General features: G+C 36.2%; 1 protein-coding gene and 1 long non-coding RNA gene across 2 annotated transcripts in view; one reads left to right on the forward strand and one right to left on the reverse strand.

Annotated features, from left to right (window-relative positions):
• The window catches only part of capn1 (calpain 1), a 68,456-nt gene that overhangs the window by 13,448 nt on the left and 35,223 nt on the right, over positions 1 to 19,785 (forward strand). Inside the window, exons 2-4 of the mRNA XM_030162064.1 lie at positions 2,925 to 3,606; positions 11,131 to 11,200; positions 16,848 to 16,966. Of these exons, the coding sequence (XP_030017924.1) occupies positions 3,352 to 3,606; positions 11,131 to 11,200; positions 16,848 to 16,966 (444 nt within the window). The 5' untranslated portion in view covers positions 2,925 to 3,351. The remainder of the gene's footprint in view (positions 1 to 2,924; positions 3,607 to 11,130; positions 11,201 to 16,847; positions 16,967 to 19,785) is intronic.
• Positions 15,308 to 15,747, reverse strand: LOC115438479 (uncharacterized). The gene is made up of 3 exons (XR_003938076.1): positions 15,707 to 15,747; positions 15,529 to 15,599; positions 15,308 to 15,351 (listed from the first exon to the last, which is right to left on the reverse strand). It is a non-coding gene; the product is annotated as an uncharacterized LOC115438479 (long non-coding RNA).

Consider the following 19,785-nt stretch of genomic DNA (forward strand, 5'->3'; position numbering starts at 1 on the left):
TACATTTTGAAAAATTACCCCAGTTCCGCATTTGATAATTTTTGGAATTTTCTTTTAATGGACGTTGGTAGGTAGGGGATTGGTGGATATCTGTCCAAATTTACAGACCCAGGTTTTCATGCATGAGTGAGCAGGGGCAAATTGCACAATCCAAGTTAAAACTGGTTTGTATGAAGTAGCAGTGGGATTTAAATCCAATCAAAGGTCATGGGAGGGGCCAATGGGCATCCATCTTGTTTTCCACAAAATTGCCAGCCACCCTAACCCTAACCCTAACCCTAACCCTAACCCTAACCTGGCCTGTCCTCAGTGACATTTTCAGACCTAAACAAGTTGAATTAACTTTGAAAGGCAGGAACAGCTGCCATGGGTAAAGAAATGAAATTGACATGGTGGACAAAGTGTTAATGCTGTAACCTGACAATTTTGTGGAAGATTATAAAAAAAAAACTTTCTCAATGAACCTTTTATATCTTTCACAAACTTAAATTCTCCAAAAATGTAAAGAAATGTGCACACTTTTAGGGAGTACTAAGTTTAAAGCTGCATGATATATTTTTGTAAAGATTTTTAAACTTAATGCAAGAAGCAGTACTCACAACTATCCCTTTTCCTTACGCTCACACACCTTGTTCCCACAGTTTCATTAGTTTATTAGGACACACACACACACACACACACACACACACACACACACACACACACACACACACACACACACTGCAGCACAAACACTCATATAGGCACTGTGGTGGCTGAGAGGTTAGCACTGTTGCTTCATGGTATGAACTTGGTACTAGGTTTGATTCTATGTGTTGTAAGGGATCTTTAGCAGAATTCACTAGTGGTTTAGCTGCATTTCATCAAATGTTCAACTCAAATTTTTTTTTTTTTTTAACTTTACATTGTTATGGTCACTTCTGCTTCCACAAAATAGGATTGCAACGGGCAAAATGCCAGACACAAGCCTTGAAAACAGTAGTTGACACATGACTAGTGGCTACATGCATGTCTCTTTTATATTCTCTGTAAATTCTCCAAGCATTCACACTCACACAGAACTAGCAGAAATACCTTCCATTGTGTGTTTCTGTATCTGTCTCAGTAAACATTGACTTCAAAAGATTTCTTCCTGATAGTGTGACCACATGTTCTCCCAGTTAAAGTAGCACTAATACACACCCATTGTGACTAATCACCACTCTATGCATGCTAGCACTAATTTATGGTTGGTTGAACAGAAAAAGGTAGGGCCTGTCTGCCTTTGAAACACCAGTGTGTGTACAGTGGGTGTATGCAGCTGCTTCTTTTGTGTGTAATGCATACAACATGTGTAGAAATATGTATGGACCAGTGCTGTATGGTAAAAAAGTACTAATACTTTACTACTGTACTAAGTACGCTTTGGGAGAATATATACTTTACTGAGTATCTTTTATTCTGTTTACTTTCACTTTTACTTCACTACATTTTCCAACTCAACTGCATACTTCTACTCCGATACATTTTTAACCCTGTAAAGCCTGAACCATTAAATCATTGACAGAAAATTCCAGTTCTTTGAAACTGGAGCCTTTATTGGTCCCTCTGAACAACTAAAGAAAATTTTTTTCAAATGTCAATTTCCATGTATGAGTTTCAGTTTTGTATCATATATGATACATCAGGTCTCAGTGATCAAATATTATTATTTTTGAAAACGCAAAAACATAATATAACACAAACCTGTCTAACAAATTGATAATTCTTTTTCAAAATTGTCAAAGTTCTTCCTCCTTCCTCATTAATGACAGTCTTGTAGTGTCACTGGTGAATAAATTCCTCCCCCCTGGTGGATTATCTGTGTATTGCATGTATCCAATTGTATGCATCAGGTTTTACAAGGAAAGAAATATCACACTGATCATGTAGAGGGCTTCAAAACTCGTGTCAAATATGATACGTTTGGTGTTATAGGGTTAATGCACACTATAGTTACTAATTACAAAAAATAAATGAAAGGAAATTTGGTGTTTTTGTCGCTGAGATTACCAGCGACTGCAACAAAGTCAGGAAGCTGATTTGTCATTGGGTCTAATTGTGTAATGAACAAGTGCAAGTGACAGTCCACACTCAACCTGTGGGTGATCTGTTGATGTGAGCAGCAGCGTAATATTCCAAATGTGGACTGCATTTGGTTATTAACATTTATTTGTACTTTTGCTTTTATTACTTGAGGACATTTAATTACAGATTACTTGATATACTTAAATACAGTAAATACTAGATCAGTGTTTTTCAACCTTGGGGTCGTGACCCCATGTGGGGTCACCTGAAATTTCTAGTAATTGATAAAAATAGAAATAAAAAATTACTATAAAAATATTTTTAATGAGTCAATATACATACAGTGCATACAATACAACATATTTACAATGCAGGGTATAATATCTGAGAGGGCATATCTTGATCGACCCAATCATGCGACCGCATACATTACTACGCTTCAACAGTTGCGGTCAGAAAACCAGAACAAACAGAGTATATGTATGTATATTATACATTATATAGCCTAAATGTCATCCAAAAATTTACGTTTATTTGCAACATCGTATAGTAAACTATTACATGATCAAAAACGAATTAATTTTAGCAAAAAAAATGTCTCAGTTTTGAATGTCTGGGGTCGCCAGAAATTTGTGATGTTAAAATGGGGTCATGAGCCAAAAAACATTGGGAACCACTGTAGATACTGAAATACTTTAACTTGAGTAACATTTCAGTTGGTAACTTGAACTTCTACCAAAGTCATTTTTGGTAGGGTACCTGTACTTCTACTCAAATGTGACTTTCCAGTACTTCATACAACACTGGTATGGGTGTGAAAATGTTTTCAAAGTGCATTATATCTAAACTGAACTGTTTTTGTTTTATGGTTTGTCTAGTGGAAGCATAAGGACCCCAGTCTCCTCCTGCGTCGGGCATCTGGACAGAAAAGCTGCTACAAACTGTAACTGCCACTCACTGGGATGTGTTAAAATCTTGCCTGTGTTTTGAACCCCTGCCCATGTGACTGGGATTGCCTGTGAAGCTCCAGCCAAACCACAAGTACCACAACAACGGAGCATCCGGAACTCATCAATGTTTAACGGCTTAATGGCTGTGGATGTTTCGTTCTGATTTATGATTGAGCCTCATCGCCATTCCCACCTCACATCAGATTTACATCGAGCTTCTGCAGTGCTACATTTAACTGCACCTAGCATAGGTCACAGTTGTCTCATTCATTATTTACACACTTACATCTTTGTGTAAAAAAAAGAAAAACAACAACTGAGTGTGACCCCAAGCTGATAACCCTGAAAATCCAGGATGGTGGAGCCTATTTGTGCCACTGGCATGGCTGCCAGGCTGAGGAACCAGTGGGATCGCAACGACGGTCTGGGCCAGAACTACAATGCGGTGAAGTTTTTGGGTCAGGACTTTGAGTCTATGAGAGCTCGCAGTCTCCAGAGCGGCAGATTGTTTGAAGATAACCTCTTCCCGGCCTCGGCTTCATCTCTGGGATTCAACGAGCTTGGACCCAGATCCTCCAAGACCCAAGGAGTCCGCTGGATGAGACCCACGGTGAGAAACAGATGAGTAGGCTTCTGTAGATTTGGGTAACTCTGCCCAAGATGTTTTTTTTTTTTTGGATTAGTCACAGATTCTGACTTTTGAGAATTATGCAGATGGTTGGCTTTAAAGCTGGAGCTGGAGATGCCACAGCAACTACTTTCTTTTTTTTTTTTTTTTCTTTGCAAACAAGTGACATTCAACAAATTAAGAAGGTGCAACGTAAAAAACAGACATTTAAATAACGCAGCTGTTACAGATACGAGAGAATACGACACACTTGTTAACAGACTTAGACAGACAACAGAAAAAACAGACAACAGATTTACGAAGGGGGGCTGAAAAGTTCATAGCCTGACTAAGAAAGAGTTCTTCCACAGCAATGAAACATGGCATACTTTAAATTCAACCTTTCCTGATACTACCTGCATGGTTTCCTTCCAGATAAACCCACATTGGATAAATAATTTAGCACTCTGAAAAGTAGTACTACAGACATTTCATGAAAATGCTTGCTTTTCACCCCTCCCTTGTTCTCCCTACCCCTCTTGAATTCCTCTTCCCAGTTTTGCACAGTTGATAAAGCTGGAGCATCATCCCCTTTAGCAACCATGTCAGCATGAATGTCCTTGGGGGCTAACCCCTTTTTCTGCAGACATTTGATAAGACCACGGTGCCACGGGTGGTTCACCAAATGTCTCTGGTACTACTTTTCAAAGTCCTAAATTATTTATCCAATGTGGGTTTATCTGGAAGGAAACCATGCAATTAGTATCAGGAGAGGTTGAATTTAATGTATGCCAAGTTTCATTGCTGTGGAAGAACTCTTTCTTAGTCAGGCTATGAACTTTTCAGCCCCCCCTCGTATTTACTGTTAAATCAAAGGGGGAGGGGGGAGGGTTGGGGGTAGTGGAAAAAGGGTAGAGGAGAAAGGTACCTGTAGTTAGTGTTTGTGAGTGCATAGTGTGTCTGTGTGTGTATGCAAGCAGTTTATATTGTTTGTGAAAATGGAAATGGGCTCAAGGAGAATAAAAAAAACAGCTTCTTTCTTGTTGGATCTAATTTTAACTTAAGAGGGTTGTCACATACAAAGGTAAACTCTATTTGGGGACATAAATAATCTACTGTTCTAATGAAGGAAAGAGACTGAAATAGCAATTTAGTTACTGTCCACAGATGTTCAGATTGAAACAGGGAGCCGATCAGTCAATCAATCAAATTTTATTTATATAGTGTCACATCATTGCAAATGTTATCTCATGACACTTCACATTTAGAGCTGGTCTAGACCAGACTTTTATGCACAGCTGATAAACATTAGCCACTGTCATTGGTAGGGGTGTATCGGCAAAAATCTGGCGATGCGATACAAATCACAATACTAGGATCATGTTACGATATATCACGATACTGTTAAAAAGGTGATTTTTGGTTTGTTTGGTTTTTTTTTTTTATGATTATTTCCTTGAAGAATTGAATTACACCAGTAATATGCACAAATACTAAACACATTTTTATTTGATCGCAACAGGATCTAATGCTATATCACAAAATGTTCCTGTGTTCAAACTTAAATGATGTTTGACAGACATTACAGTTTAAGATGCTGTTCAAATGTTCATATTCTATTAGTTCAGAACTAACATCAGAACATTATTTTACTTCAGTCCCAACAAAGGAGCTAACATTATTTAATAAAAGAGTGTTAAAGAATAAAAAACAATAAAGAAAAACAAAAAAACAAAATGAACCTCCACAATATCTGCTTTTGAATAAATACCTAAAAATATCGAAACAATACTTTTTAATATCGATACAGTATTGTGAAATGAAATATTATGATATATTGCAGAACCCATATTTTCTTACACCCCTAGTCATTGGTGAATTTCATCTAATTTTCCATTAGGCACATGTTGGCTGATACTGATATTCAGCTGATGAACGGGGGCATCCATACTTTATAGAAACAAATCATCAGATTGCTTTATACAGACTTCCATATCCCCTTATGACCATGAAGGATTTGAGGCTAGAAGTGTCAGAGAGATGGAGTTAAATTAAATAAAATCTAATTTATTTATATAGCATCACATCATAACAAATGTTATCTCATGACACTTTACATTTAGAGCTAGTGTAGACCAGACTCTTGTGTCAATTTACAGAATCCAAACAGAATCCTCCAGGAGCAAACACTGTGTGACAGTGGTGAAGACTCCTGGGGGATGAATGACTGACATGACCAGTTGGAGGGAGGGAGGGAGGGAGGGAGGGAGAGAGAGAGAGAGAGAGAGGGAGGGAGGGAGGGAGAGAGAGAGAGAGAGAGAGAGAGAGAGAGAGAGAGAGAGAGAGAGAGAGAGAGAGAGAGAGAGAGAGAGAGAGAGAGAGAGAGAGAGAGAGAGAGAGAGAGAGAGATGCACAGCAAACTGAACTAGAACTGTTAAAAACTAAAAAAAACTGGTGCTATTATAATTCAATCCAATCCAACTTTATTTGTAAAGCACTTTAAAACAACCACAGTGTCCCAATGTGCTGTACAGAAAAATAAATAAAAACCAAAATATCAGAATAAAATACAAGAATACATTAAAAAACATAGAACTGTAAAAAATAAAATAAATAAAGAAATAAAATAAAAAATACTGAAGAATAGATAAAACCAAAATAAAAATAAAATACAAGAATAGATGAAAAACATAAAAGCTGTATAACTACCACAATAACTACAACAAATGTCCATAACTGTTAATACTAGTACTCCAAATACAAGTACTACCAGTGGATATACTACTACTGCAGCTGTTAGTACCAATAGTAGAAACTTCTACCATCTATGTAACTATATCAGCTAAAATGTACTTAGGGGGTCAAATGAGTGGCCATTTTTGTAAAAAAAACAAAAAAAAAGTTGTAAGAAATGTATAGAACTGTGTTGAAATAATGCTAATCCATTTGTGCACAGACTACTGATATTATTTGACAGTGGAAGCTCTATTTTCAGAAATATTGGATTTGGAATAGCACGTGTATGTGAAAACTTTTGCTGGTGGACGGACGTGACATTACCCAGGATGTTCTGGTCAGTACCAGTACTTTATTAGTAATAAACTTATATACTTACTATTGCTAATTCTCCTCTTATTCATAAATGTTAGTATTGTGGATCTAAAACAATAACAGCTGACACAAAAACACAAAATGTGTCAGTGGACGGATGTGACATGGTTGTTCCAGATCCCATCATACTGATGCTCGGCAGCCATGTCACCATTTACACTAATGATCCCTGTGCAAAAACTAGGATCAGAATTATTTATTGTATAGTTTATCATTATACTAAAGAGGAAGTAACAATATAGAATTGTTATTTCTTCATAAAAATGCTTATTATTAGAAAACTGTTGATTTAAAAAGTGACATGTGACATTCTTCATGTATGTATTGGCGTAACACAAGCAGGATGGATCAGCACCATACTCCATACTGAACCTGTAAAAATAAAACATGTGATATGTAGTATTAATATCTTGTAAGAAAAATTGGGGAATCTAAAAGAATAGAATATTTGTTTTTCAGGTAAATTCAGTTCAAATATAACTTGGCCATTTGTGACATGAAAATATAGCATTAATTGTGATGAAATTGGACATTTTTGAGCTGAAAACATAGTTCATGTGACCATCAACATGTTGAACAGAACTGAAATCCTGTAAATTTGCAGAACTTGCATTTACCAACACAAAGTTCCTTTGGGGATTCACTTAGATTGATTTCTTATGCACAAAGACAGAAATAAGACCTCTAAGCAAATTTTAGCCGATATAATAAACGCTATCACAACTATATGGATAAATGAGTGATGACGATGAAGGCAGGAGAGAAGTAGGACCACAGCAGCAGGTCCGGGCTGAGGGTGGGGGGTGTTACTGGGAACTATTATAGACTTATTTGGCCAAACACTTCAGGCAGCTTCATATGAAATTCATTGGAAATTTTTGAGAAGTAGCCCCTCCCCACATGTTTTCCCTCCCTTTTATCCCTTTATGCTTTCATGTCTGTCTTCTTTTCTTTCTGTCACGCATAACTACTTAGTGGATTATAAATACACCAGGATGTCTGCTGAAGGCCACTAGAGAACAAAGTGGGACTGTCTTCATTAAGCGTTATCATGGCAGCTTTGCTCGTACCTGATTGGCTGACGCTGCTGTAACAGAGCAGGGAGAAATTTGGGTGTTCGTGAAAGCACTCAGGCTGTGAATTTGTGTGCGAGTGCATCCTCTTGGCTCCTCGTGCAGTTTTTATCGGAGTGTGTCTGAAGGGCTGTGTTCGTTTGTTATCATATGCTTGACTTCTGATGGCTCGGATGCCCCCTTGCCTCATCTGTTCTAAAAAGAAGGTCTCATGTTTTATAATGCATGTGCCTCGTCCACGCTGCAGGATCTGGAGTTCCTTTACTGTTAAACAGGGTTCAGGGTTCCCAAAAATCTGTGCTCTGTGTGTGACGCTGGAAAAGAAAACTGTATGTATGTGTGTGTGTGATGCTAAATGTTTTTGTGAGTAGTACTAGTGCATGTGTACACAATAGAATAGAATAGAATAGCCTTTATTGTCATTAGGGCTGTGTATTGGCAAGAATCTGGCGATATGATACAAATCACAATACTAGGATCACGATGCAATATATCACGATATATCATGATACTGTTAAAAAGGCAATTTTTTTTTGTTTCTTTTTTTTTTTTAATGATTATTTCCTTGACGAATTGAATTACACCAGAAATCTGCACAAATACTAAACACATTTTTACTGGATCCCAACAGGATCTAATGCTATATCACAAAATGTTCCTGTGTTCAAACTGAAATTCTGTTTTACAGACGTTAAAGTTTAAGATCCTGTTCAAATGTTCATATTCTATTAGTTCAGACCTAACATCAGAACATTATTTTTGTGCAGTCCCAACAAAGGAACTAACATCTGCCTCTCAGACAGTAAAAAGTGCTTTTAGGATGATTGAAATAACCATTATTTAATAAAACAGTGTTAAATAATAAATAAAATAGAAACAATAAAAGAAACCAAAAAACAAAAATGAAACTCCACAATATCTGCATTTGAATAAATACCTAAAAATATTGATCCAATATTTTTTAAATATTGATACAGTACTGTGAAATGAAATATTGCGATATATTGCAGAATCAATACTTTCTAACACCCTTAATTGTCATTGTGTGTAGAATGAAATTAGGAGTGCAACACCAGTCAGTGCAACAATATTAACAAAACACCAGTGCTACAGAAATAACAACAGAGCAGATATAATTACAGAAACTAAAAATAATGTAAGAAAATATCATACAGATTTTGCAATTAAAAAAAGTAACATAAGAATAGAGCTTAGTAGAATAAAAAATAAAACTGGACAAAATATGAATATATACAGTTTACAGTATTAACAGTATGTATGTTAACAGTATTAACAGTATGTATTACCAATAAATAACAGTATGTATCTATATTAACAGTATTAACAGTATGTGTTACCCATAAATAACAGTATGTATATATATTAACAGTATTAACAGTATGTGTTACCCATAAATAACAGTATGTATATATATTAACAGTATTAACAGTATATATCTCCTATAAAAACAACAGTATGTATATCTGTGTAAACATTATGTATACCTATGAACCAGGTCTATCTAAAAATAGCGCACTAAATCTTTAATAAATATTGCATAAATATTGCATCGTTATTGCAGGACAGATTATTGCACGACTTATTGCACATAATTCACATTTGAAGGATTATTGCACATTATAGGAAGGGATTCTGAGGATACATTGAGAGAAACAGTAGAACACAAAGAAAACCAGAGGTATTACTTATTTATTGCAGAGTTTATTGCAGAGTTATTGCAGTTAAATGTGTTGCAGTTAAATGACAGTTTGTGGAAAGAAAGTCATGTGTTTATAGGACGTGAGGACAAATACACTGTCACCCATCATGTTTAAATAAACTCTTTTTAACCTCTTCTCATCCAGCCTTGTTAAAGCCAACCTTCTGCTTCAGTTCTTAAAGTGGACACATTAGTGAGGTTCAAATGTTTTCATTTTATTAGTGTACGATAATAAAAAAAATACAGTCTTTTATGATTTGAAGCATTTATAATGTTAATTTTATTTTGCTTGAACCCCTGGTGGAGCTTGTACCCTGGACCCCCCCCCCCCCCCCCCCCCCCCCTTCCCCATCCATTTTTTTCTGGATCCGGCTTTTAAATTTAGAGAATAAATAATACAAAATATGGCGCACCTTTTTGGTATTTTATGAGAAACCCACAGCAATAATCTCTGAGTAGGCCCCCCCCCCCTCCCTTTATTTATTTATTTATTATTTATTTTCTTATCCCTTGCTTTTTTTTCTATTGTCTTGTTTTTTGTGTTGGTTTTTTTTATATTGTTCTTTTATACTGCACTTTTTTTATGCCATTTAAACACGGTTGTTAGTATTTTTTAAAAATAATTTTCATTCCATCTTTTTCTATTTTTTTTCAGTGGTTGTTTATATTTGTTCAGGTTTGGGTAGGGTTATGTGTTGTGTCATGAGTGGATGTTGTTCAGAAAATCAAAAATCACCTTCCTGTATAGTGAATGTTTTTATTCATGTTCTGTTATGAATAAAAAGACCTTTAAAACAAAAGAGATAAGGTTAGAGGAAAGTACCACAAAAGTAGCGCTGGGTGTTTATTTGTTTAGACCAGGGGTGTCAAACTCATTTTTTTTCAGGGGCCATACTCAGCCCAATTTGATCTCCAGTCAAATAATAACATAATAGCCTATAAATAATGACAACTCTGAATTTTTTAGTGCAAAAAAATAACATAAAGTGATGAAACTATTTCTATCCGAAACAAAAAAGATGCGAATAACTTGAAAAAACTGAAATTTCGGAAGAAAAATAAGTACAATTTTACCAATATTCTGCCTCAACTCATGATTTCTACATGTGCACTACAGATCAGATTTACCAAGGCACAAAACAGGCAGAATATTGTTAAAATTGCACGTATTTTTCTATAGACATTCCAGGTTGTTCATATTTGTTCAGGTTATTGACATTTTATTGTTAAAGGAAATCAGAATTTAATGTTCTTTGCAATAAATCAAACAGAAAAAATTTAGAGGCATAATATCATATTATTTTTCTCACATTAAACCAAGAAGAACATTTGGAGTCATTCTATTATATTTCTAGGTTATTATGCTGTTATTTTTGAGTTTGATTCCCTTGACTGTTAATATCTTCAGGGTAATTTTTGCATTTTCCACTTTGTAAATTCATCTCGTGGGCCAGATTGGAACCTTTGGTGGGCCGGTTTTGGCCCCCGGGCCGCATGTTTGACACCTGTGGTTTAGACCGACAGTAAATGTACTTTATGTGTACCATGTTTGGCCAAAGCTGATCATAGTGTTCATAGTGTGCGTCTTTTGTTTGTGTGTGAATGTGTGTGTGTGTTCAACAGGAGCTCTGCAAACGGCCTGACTTCATCGTTGACGGGGCGACTCGCACAGACATCTGCCAGGGAGCTCTGGGTAAGTCCCGCCGGGAGAGATCCCAACTGTTTTACTACTACTACACCATTCAGCGATACATGACTGGAGCAGACGGCATTAAATAAGACAGGATGAAGTGGCTTTTAACATTTTCAATCAAACCGAGGAGAGTTAATTCAGTAGTACCAGGAGCTGATGACTGCTCTAGATGTTGACTGGATCTATAATTCATGCTTTATTTCTCAGCCTCACATCTGCAAACAAGGCCAACCCTACCTCTGTGTGTGTGGGAAACTCAAGCAGCTCAGCACATGAAGCAATACTTTCCTCCTTCCATCCCCCCCCGCCCCCCACTTCTCCCACGAGGGCAGTTGCATTACAAAACAATAACCAAAAAGTATTCAGCCACGTGACATAATCCACGACTTCATTTCAGAGCAAAAGTACACCAGGACTAGTAGTGTTCATCTGTTAGACAGGCCACCAGATGGCATTTGAAGGGTTTTTTATAGATGATATTCTGGATTTAAGAAAAAATATGATAATACAGATAGTAGGATGTCTTCAAAATACAGTATATTCATGTTTACTTACAAATATTGTCACTTCTTCCTGTTTTCTGTTATTTTTTAAATTTTTTGAACTGATTTTTTTATTTGACTTACACATATAAACACACAGCCAACAAACACTGGGGAGATGTATAACATGTACAGTGTCATTTATTCCTTACTTCCTGTTTTCTATTCTTCCTAATTTCATTGAATACACAATGACAATTCTACTCTTACATTCTATAGATTCAAGTTTCATTTCACGTACTGTACTCCAGTGGCGGCTGCTCGTCTTTCAGACAGGGGAAGCTCATTGTTGGCTTTCGTAAAAAAATGGTCAAGTTATTTAAACATAAATTCATCCCTCCGTTCCTTTTTAAGAAAATGGTCAGTGATGACCTTAATGACCTCACTAAATAAGAAAACGCTGAAATTATGTTAAATTGAAACACGGAAGTACAATGAGTGTGTTTTATTTACAGTGCAAGAAATGAACAAGTAATTTCGTAGTGGTTTCTCTCTCGATTTCACAGCAGAATGTGCGACGGTATTAAACTGAACTGTGTCAGTGAAGGAGTAGATCTGAAAAAAGCTGTCAAATCAAATGGGATTCAGCCTTTGGACTGATCCTCCAATCAGCACGTGGGATTCTGGCATCCAGCCCTGCCGAGCTCCGCCCACAGCTCCATTCACCCCCAGAGACACTGAGCGTCCGGGGGCGGGACAACATGGTGGCATTTATCCAATTACCGTCCAGTTTAGAGGCAATGAAAAAAACTGTTCCACTCAGTCCCATTGAAGTGCATGGACGCTGAGCGTCTACGAACAAATGCACTGAGCAGAGATCGAATGAGAAAACAGAGACATGGAAATGTATGAGAAGTGAACAACATTGAGTCTGTTGATTTGTGATAAAGCTGATTCTGAACGAACTCGTCTGTGAGATGAACGTGTTCTAACACATTTGTAGTCAATGAAATGTCAACACAACCGTACATATTTGACCATTTAATTTTCATAATTTTAGGGGAAGCCGGGCCTCCCTTGCAGTCTGTGAGAAATCACCACTGCTGTACTCCAACTTTCTTAAAGTAAACTGTCCTTTTCATAGCAGTAAAAGTGCAGTAAACTATCCGTTCATAACAATAATACACAAAAATAAACTGTCCTTTTTTTAGCAATGATATACTTATCAAAAATACACTATATCCAATTCATAACAATACTTATTTACTTCTGTCCATGCTCAGACACTGTGTAAACTCTTCTCAGTTCATCCCATAGATTTTCAGTGGGTTTAAGGTCTTGATCCTTGTGTGAAAATGATGTCTCCTTCTTCCTAAACCACATTAAACCTGATTAATCCTGGAACTGTTTTACTATAGCTCTGCCATCAGGGAAGGAAACCTCCACTGATGGAAAAACCTGCTGGCTCAGTGTGTTCAGGTGTCAGTGGAGCTCATATTTGGACACAGCCTAGACCTGACTAACTAAACAACCCCAGATCATAACAGTACTCCCACAGGCCTACACTGTAGCCGCTAGGCATGATGGGTAATCACTTCTCACTCTGATGCACTCTGGAACTGGGTCAGTCTGGGCTCATCAGACCACATTACCTTGTCTCATTGCTTTGCAGTCCAACCTTTATTGTCTCTAGAAGATTGAAGTTTATTTTTCAAATGAGCCTCATATGTTTTTCTTAAGGCTACACAGCAGTGTGTCCCAAACCTTCATATGTGTTCACATTATACATGTGGTTACACTGTAAAAAAAATGACTGTAGAATTAACACCAAAAAGTTGTAAAAATGCAACATAAAAAAACTGTAAGTGACAATACAATGCAAAGTTATTTATTTGAAAACATTTTTGTGTTAATGATTAAATCAAATATAGCTGTAGTTCTTACAGGAAGAGTATGTGAACAAAACCAGATTTTTATGTAGAAATGATGTATTTCTGTTGTTTTTAGAAAATAAAACTGTAAACTGAAATACAATGTGGTGCTGTTTAAATTGCAAGACCATAATGTTGAAATGACGGCGTATTTGCTTTTTTATATATATATATATATATATATATATATATATATATATATATATATATATATGTGTGTGTGTGTGTGTGTGTGTGTATATATATATATATGTATATATATATATATATATATATATATATATATATATATATATATATATATATATATATATATATATATATATATATATATATATGAACAACCTGAAAATTCTTAAGAAAAATAAGTGCTATTTTAACAATGTTATGCCTCAGTTTATCATTTATACATATGCATCACACAAATACACAAAACATTTAGTAATAGGCAGAATATCGGTACAATTCCACATACTTTTCTTCAGACATTTCAGGTTGTTCATATTTTTTAAAAGACTAGTCTGTAAATGTAAACGTATGTGTGGATTTTTTTTTTTTTTAACATTAAAACTAAAAGGGAAATTTGCTGTTTTCATTATTTATAGTTTATTATGATAGTATTTTAGTGGTCTGACCCACTTTACATTAAATTGACCTGAAATTATTTTAACATCCTTGATTGTTAATATCTTTAGTGTAATTTTTGCATTTCACAAATTCATCCCAGGGGCCGGATTGGACCCTTTTGGCCCCCGGGCCGCATGTTTGACACCTGTGGTCTATACGAACGATTTATTTGAACGTCAAACACTTGATGCTCAGAGGCTCCGTAGTGAACGTGGAAACACTTTCTTATCTTCTACAACAGTGATTCACCAGTAAAACCCATGGAGCTGGATCAATGACAGTGGATGGACACACTGGGTTTATGTTCAGTTATTGATATCTTTGCTGAAAAAGTCACTTTTTCTTCAGTTTTCTCTGTTCTACAAACGACACAAATCATATTCAAAGCCAAAAATAATCTACTCCCAGGAAACATACAGAAATTATTCACTGAAAGGGAAGGGAGTTATAATTTAAGGGGTAGATTTCATTTCAAAATTCAGAGGGTGCGCACTACGAGGAAAAGTTTTATCATATGTGTGTGTGGTGTTAAAGTCTGGAATAGACTGAGGGAGGAGCACAAGGAATGTTCAAACAGAAGACAATTCAAAAACACTTATAAGAACATGTTTTTCACAAGATATAGGGAAGAGGGTTATTAAATGTCACCATATGTTCATTGTTGTTTATGTATATATTTCCTTCCTTGAGTTAGTTGTTATTTGTTTATTTATTCGCCAGCACAACTAAGAAAGGCATCGGTAAAAGATTATTTGTGTATTTGTATGCGTTTATATGTATAAACGTATGTATGTGTATATGGATGAATGAGTGTGTGTGTATGTGTGTTTGTGTGTGTGTGAATAGATATATAAATATAGAAGAGTAATATAAAAGGAAGAGGGACATATATTATTAATAATATTGTAGGGAGAGGGGGTGGGATTAAATAAGTTATACTTCTTCCCACCCCTTTTCGGGCATGTAAATTGAATTATTGTGCTTTTCTTCTGACTAAGATTGTTATGATTCTTGAAATTTGTATAATTATGTGTAGCAGCCCTTGGCATCAACGAAACGGCGTAGAGTTCGACTGGTGCAAATCTTTATTTCATCATGATGCACCGTGAAACTAAAACACAAACATTTTACATAAGCTATTTTACAAAATGTACTTAGTTACATTTTCTTTAAAAGCACATACATTACAAACAAGACATATTACTCATAATTGTAATTTAATACACACATTTCAAACAACAAAAAACAAACAAAAGAACAAAAACATGCCACTATAATTAACACATACCTTGCTCCGCCTACCAAGGGCGCAAACTCCTCACTCATCCCATGTATAACAGGTATGCGAACCAAACTGAGCTTTAACAACAAAAAAAAACCAACCCATTCCACATGAGTGTCAAGCTTGATATTTGTTCAAAAATAATGTATCAAACAAATCAAACTCAAATGTTCTCTGTGCTCACCTCACTTCTTTGTTCAGCACAGTCCTGTTCTGCTCTGTGTGGTAACCCAAATGCATGTGGCAAAACAGGTGTGTGGCAATCAGCCTCATTCTATCCCAAAAAGGGGTATGGCAACAATAAAACAAAATGGAAAGAAAATCCAACAGAAACCAAAAATAAATAAACAAAAAAAAAAAAAAGGAAAGAAGAAAAAATCTGAAATAATAAACCTATCAACCGGCCACTAACATTATGTATGTTTAGCAAGTGCATATATGTTAAATTTCATTGCATGTTCGGAATAAATCACTAAATCACTGTTTTTGATAAAATAACACTCAACTCTACTCTGAGCTTTTATGAACATCTATATGATCAGTGAATTAAATATAGGAAAATACATGATTTTCACATAAAAAAATTAAAATACAGAAGATAATAGTATAATAAATGGTGATAAATCACTTAAGAAAGGTTAAATAAAGAGAAAAATTCATTTAGAAACTGCCACAGAAATAGCTCCGGTTGTATTTGCTCTATCAACATCAAATAAAAAGTGGGGGAGAGTTTCAAGTTTGCACTTTTGAAATAAATTGTCCCCAGTGGTCTATGTGACCGACTTCCGATGCTACGACGTGTTGAAAATGTCATGTGATTCAGTCAGGGTACCGTGACCGTGGACCCCTAAGGGTTAACAAATTCATCCTGCAGGCCAAATTGGAACCTTTGGTGGGCCGGTTTTGGACCCCTGGCTGTATGTTTGACACCCCTGCTGTAATGGTGCATTCATGTCATACTTGGTTTCTCATATGAAAGTAGAAATATTACCTACACCTTCTTCAGATCATCGTGTGTCATGTATTTTTAAACTTTTAATATTCAGGGTTGATCTGGGGTAATAAACCTGTTGATGTGGGGTAATAAACCTGCTGATCTGGGGTAATAAACCTGCTGATCTGGGGTAATAAACCTGCTGATCTGGGGTAATAAACCTGCTGATCTGGGGTAATAAACCTGCTGATCTGGGGTAATAAACCTGCTGATCTGGGGTAATAAACCCGTTGATGTGGGGTAATAAACCCGTTGATGTGGGGTAATAAACCCGTTGATGTGGGGTAATAAACCCGTTGATGTGGGGTAATAAACCTGTGTGTGTCCTCAGGTGACTGCTGGCTGTTGGCTGCCATCGCCTCGCTGACCTTAAACGAAGACCTCCTTCACAGAGTGGTTCCACATGGGCAGAGTTTTAGGGACGGATATGCCGGTATCTTTCACTTCCAGGTGAGAAGCTTCACAGTCTGCACATAAATCAACATGTACACACTCTGTTGTCAGTGTGTACATGTACAAGTGTACTGCATCATCTGTGATTGCTGTTTAGGTTTTAAGTGCAGTTGTTTTGGAAAAGATCGAATTTGCTGCATTTTTGAACAGAGTTGGTGTACTTTTGTCCTGTCCCAAACACTTCGTACGTCCAAGTTGTGTTGGGTGTATGGTGTTTGTAGTAGTTAAATGCATGGAGTAATCACTGGTGTGTAATTGAATCACTGGAAAACCCCATAGTCAGAATAATAACTATGATTGTTTTTGTTTTTATGTGTACTACTGCTATTGAAACAGTTCAGTAATGTGAAGGCACACAATGGAGAATCATTTGCTGTTTTAGGATAGATAGATAGATAGATAGATAGATAGATAGATAGAGAGATAGATAGATAGATAGATAGATAGATAGATAGATAGATAGATAGATAGATAGATAGATAGATAGATAGATAGATAGATAGGTAGGTAGGTAGGTAGGTAGGTAGGTAGGTAGGTAGGTAGGTAGGTAGGTAGGTAGGTAGGTAGATAGATAGATAGATAGATAGATAGATAGATAGATAGATAGATAGATAGATAGATAGATAGATAGATAAAATGACTATAAAATAAACCACACTGGAAAAATCTAAATCTTACCAAGTGTATTTTTCTCATTTCTAGTCAAAATATCTCATCACATTTAAAATAAGACATAATCACATAAAGAGTGACTTTTAAGTGAGATATAAGAACTTATTTTTAGACAACAGATCTGGAAAATCTTATTTTAAGAAATCTTTCCAAGATCATTTTCATTTGTTCCATTATTAATTCAAGATTTTTTGTCTTAATTCAAGATTTTTTTTTTTTGCTTAATTCAAGATTTTTTTTTCTTAATTCAAGATTTTTTTTTTTTTTTTTTTGCTTAAAATATGATAAATACATAAAGTGCAGTCAGTTTGTAGCAGGCCTGTGTCAGTTCGATTTAAAATGCCTGTGTGAACAATAGTGTTTTAAGGTGTTTTTTTTTTAAGTCTCAACAGAGTAGTGTATTGCATTTTTCACTTTTAAAATGCAGATTTTAAAGTATTTTACTCATTTTTCTATTCCCACCAGCAATGCATCACAATTAAATCTACTCAAATCTAGTCTTATAATGTTAATTTACAGCTCAAAATCATTTTAGTGTTTAGTGTTGCTTTAAACACCTTTTAAAAAGGAAATGTTTGCTTCATAATTTCCTTCCCCTTTCAAAGCCCTGAGTCATCTAAGGTACACAGCCCTCAGATCCACACCCTGCACTAAGTCTGTAAACTTCACCTTTGAAGGATTTGACTAAGACTACATGGTTTAAGGACACTGAAGTGAGCCAACACCCATGTTCCTTATCAGATGTGGGATTCTTAAACCTAGAGGAGCTTTTATCTAACACACAGGTATAGAACAAAACATATGTTGCTAGAAATAAACCCAGAGAGCAGCCTGAATAACCAGTTGTGTTACTTTGTAAAATGAATCCAAAATGTTAACAGTAGTTGGTCTGTGTTTGTTACACTGCGGGGCCTTATCAGCTGTACTTTGCTTTATACACAAAACACACACACAAAATACAGGCAAATTTTTAACCACAGGTCCACACTCTGGAGCAGTGACATGCATCATAAAATTCTACATCCTGTGAGGGTGAACAGTGCTTTTATTATTTAGGAGATATAATAAAATAAAATAAATAATAGGAGATAAGGAAATCCTGAAACTTAGGTTTAATATTATGTCAGCGATTTATAATCAATTTGCACATTATCCAAACTTAAACTTCACACTTCTGTCAGTGTATTAATGTTTTCCCACTCCACTTTAGAACGACATAAGTAGCGATGGGAATCGTTAAGAATTTAACAATTCCGATTCCATTATCGATTTTGCTTATCGACCCGATTCCTTATCGATTCTCTTATCGATTCTCATTGGGTGAGGTAATAAAAGAGTACAAACAGGTGTGTTTGCATTAACTGTCTTTTATATTTCTATGTCTGCACAGAAAATATAACATATACAGTATGTAGAAATAATAACAGATGACGCCGGCCCGGGGGGGGTGTCTTCCTTTACTAATTCCTCTATTGCCACATTTCTACAATGTGGAACCAGTTCGACTCGGTCGGCTTGTCTCCCGTTGTTGTGCACCTCATTTCCTTTCCCTTCTTCCCTTTGGAAACTTGTATTTGAGGAGTTACGACGTTTGTTGCCCACACCGGAACCGGCCCGGCGGTTCCCTTTGCCGCTACATTCAAAAGCGCCGCTGAGTATCAAATATGTGACATTCCTGTAAATGATTCACCTGCTGTGGACAAATGTTTGAGGATACTGGAGGGATTCCACCCTTTTGAAGACATGGAAGCTTTGACAGTGTTACAGTGGACCTGGTGTCGTCTGTTTAGACCGTTTCTGCGTCAACGCCATGTTGGCCACATTCTGACCAAAACAATGCAGCGTACGTGTGACGTCATCACGCATGCACAACGAAGGTGGAATCGATAAGCAGAATCGTTAAGCAGGCAGGCAAATGATTCCAAGGAATCGAGCTACTGGGAACCGGTTCTCAAAACAGAACCGGTTCTCGATTCCCATCCCTAGACATAAGGAAGGTATCGTCGAAGCAGATCGTTTGCACATCGGTCCTTATTGCCTTCGCCAAGGAGGTTATGTTTTCACTGGGGTTTGTCTGTTTGTCTGTTAGCAAGATAACGCAAAAAGTTATGGACGGATTTTGATGAAATTTTCAGGGAATGTTG

The sequence above is a fragment of the Sphaeramia orbicularis genome, chromosome 18, assembly GCF_902148855.1.
Source record: "Sphaeramia orbicularis chromosome 18, fSphaOr1.1, whole genome shotgun sequence".
NCBI lineage: Eukaryota > Metazoa > Chordata > Actinopteri > Kurtiformes > Apogonidae > Sphaeramia > Sphaeramia orbicularis.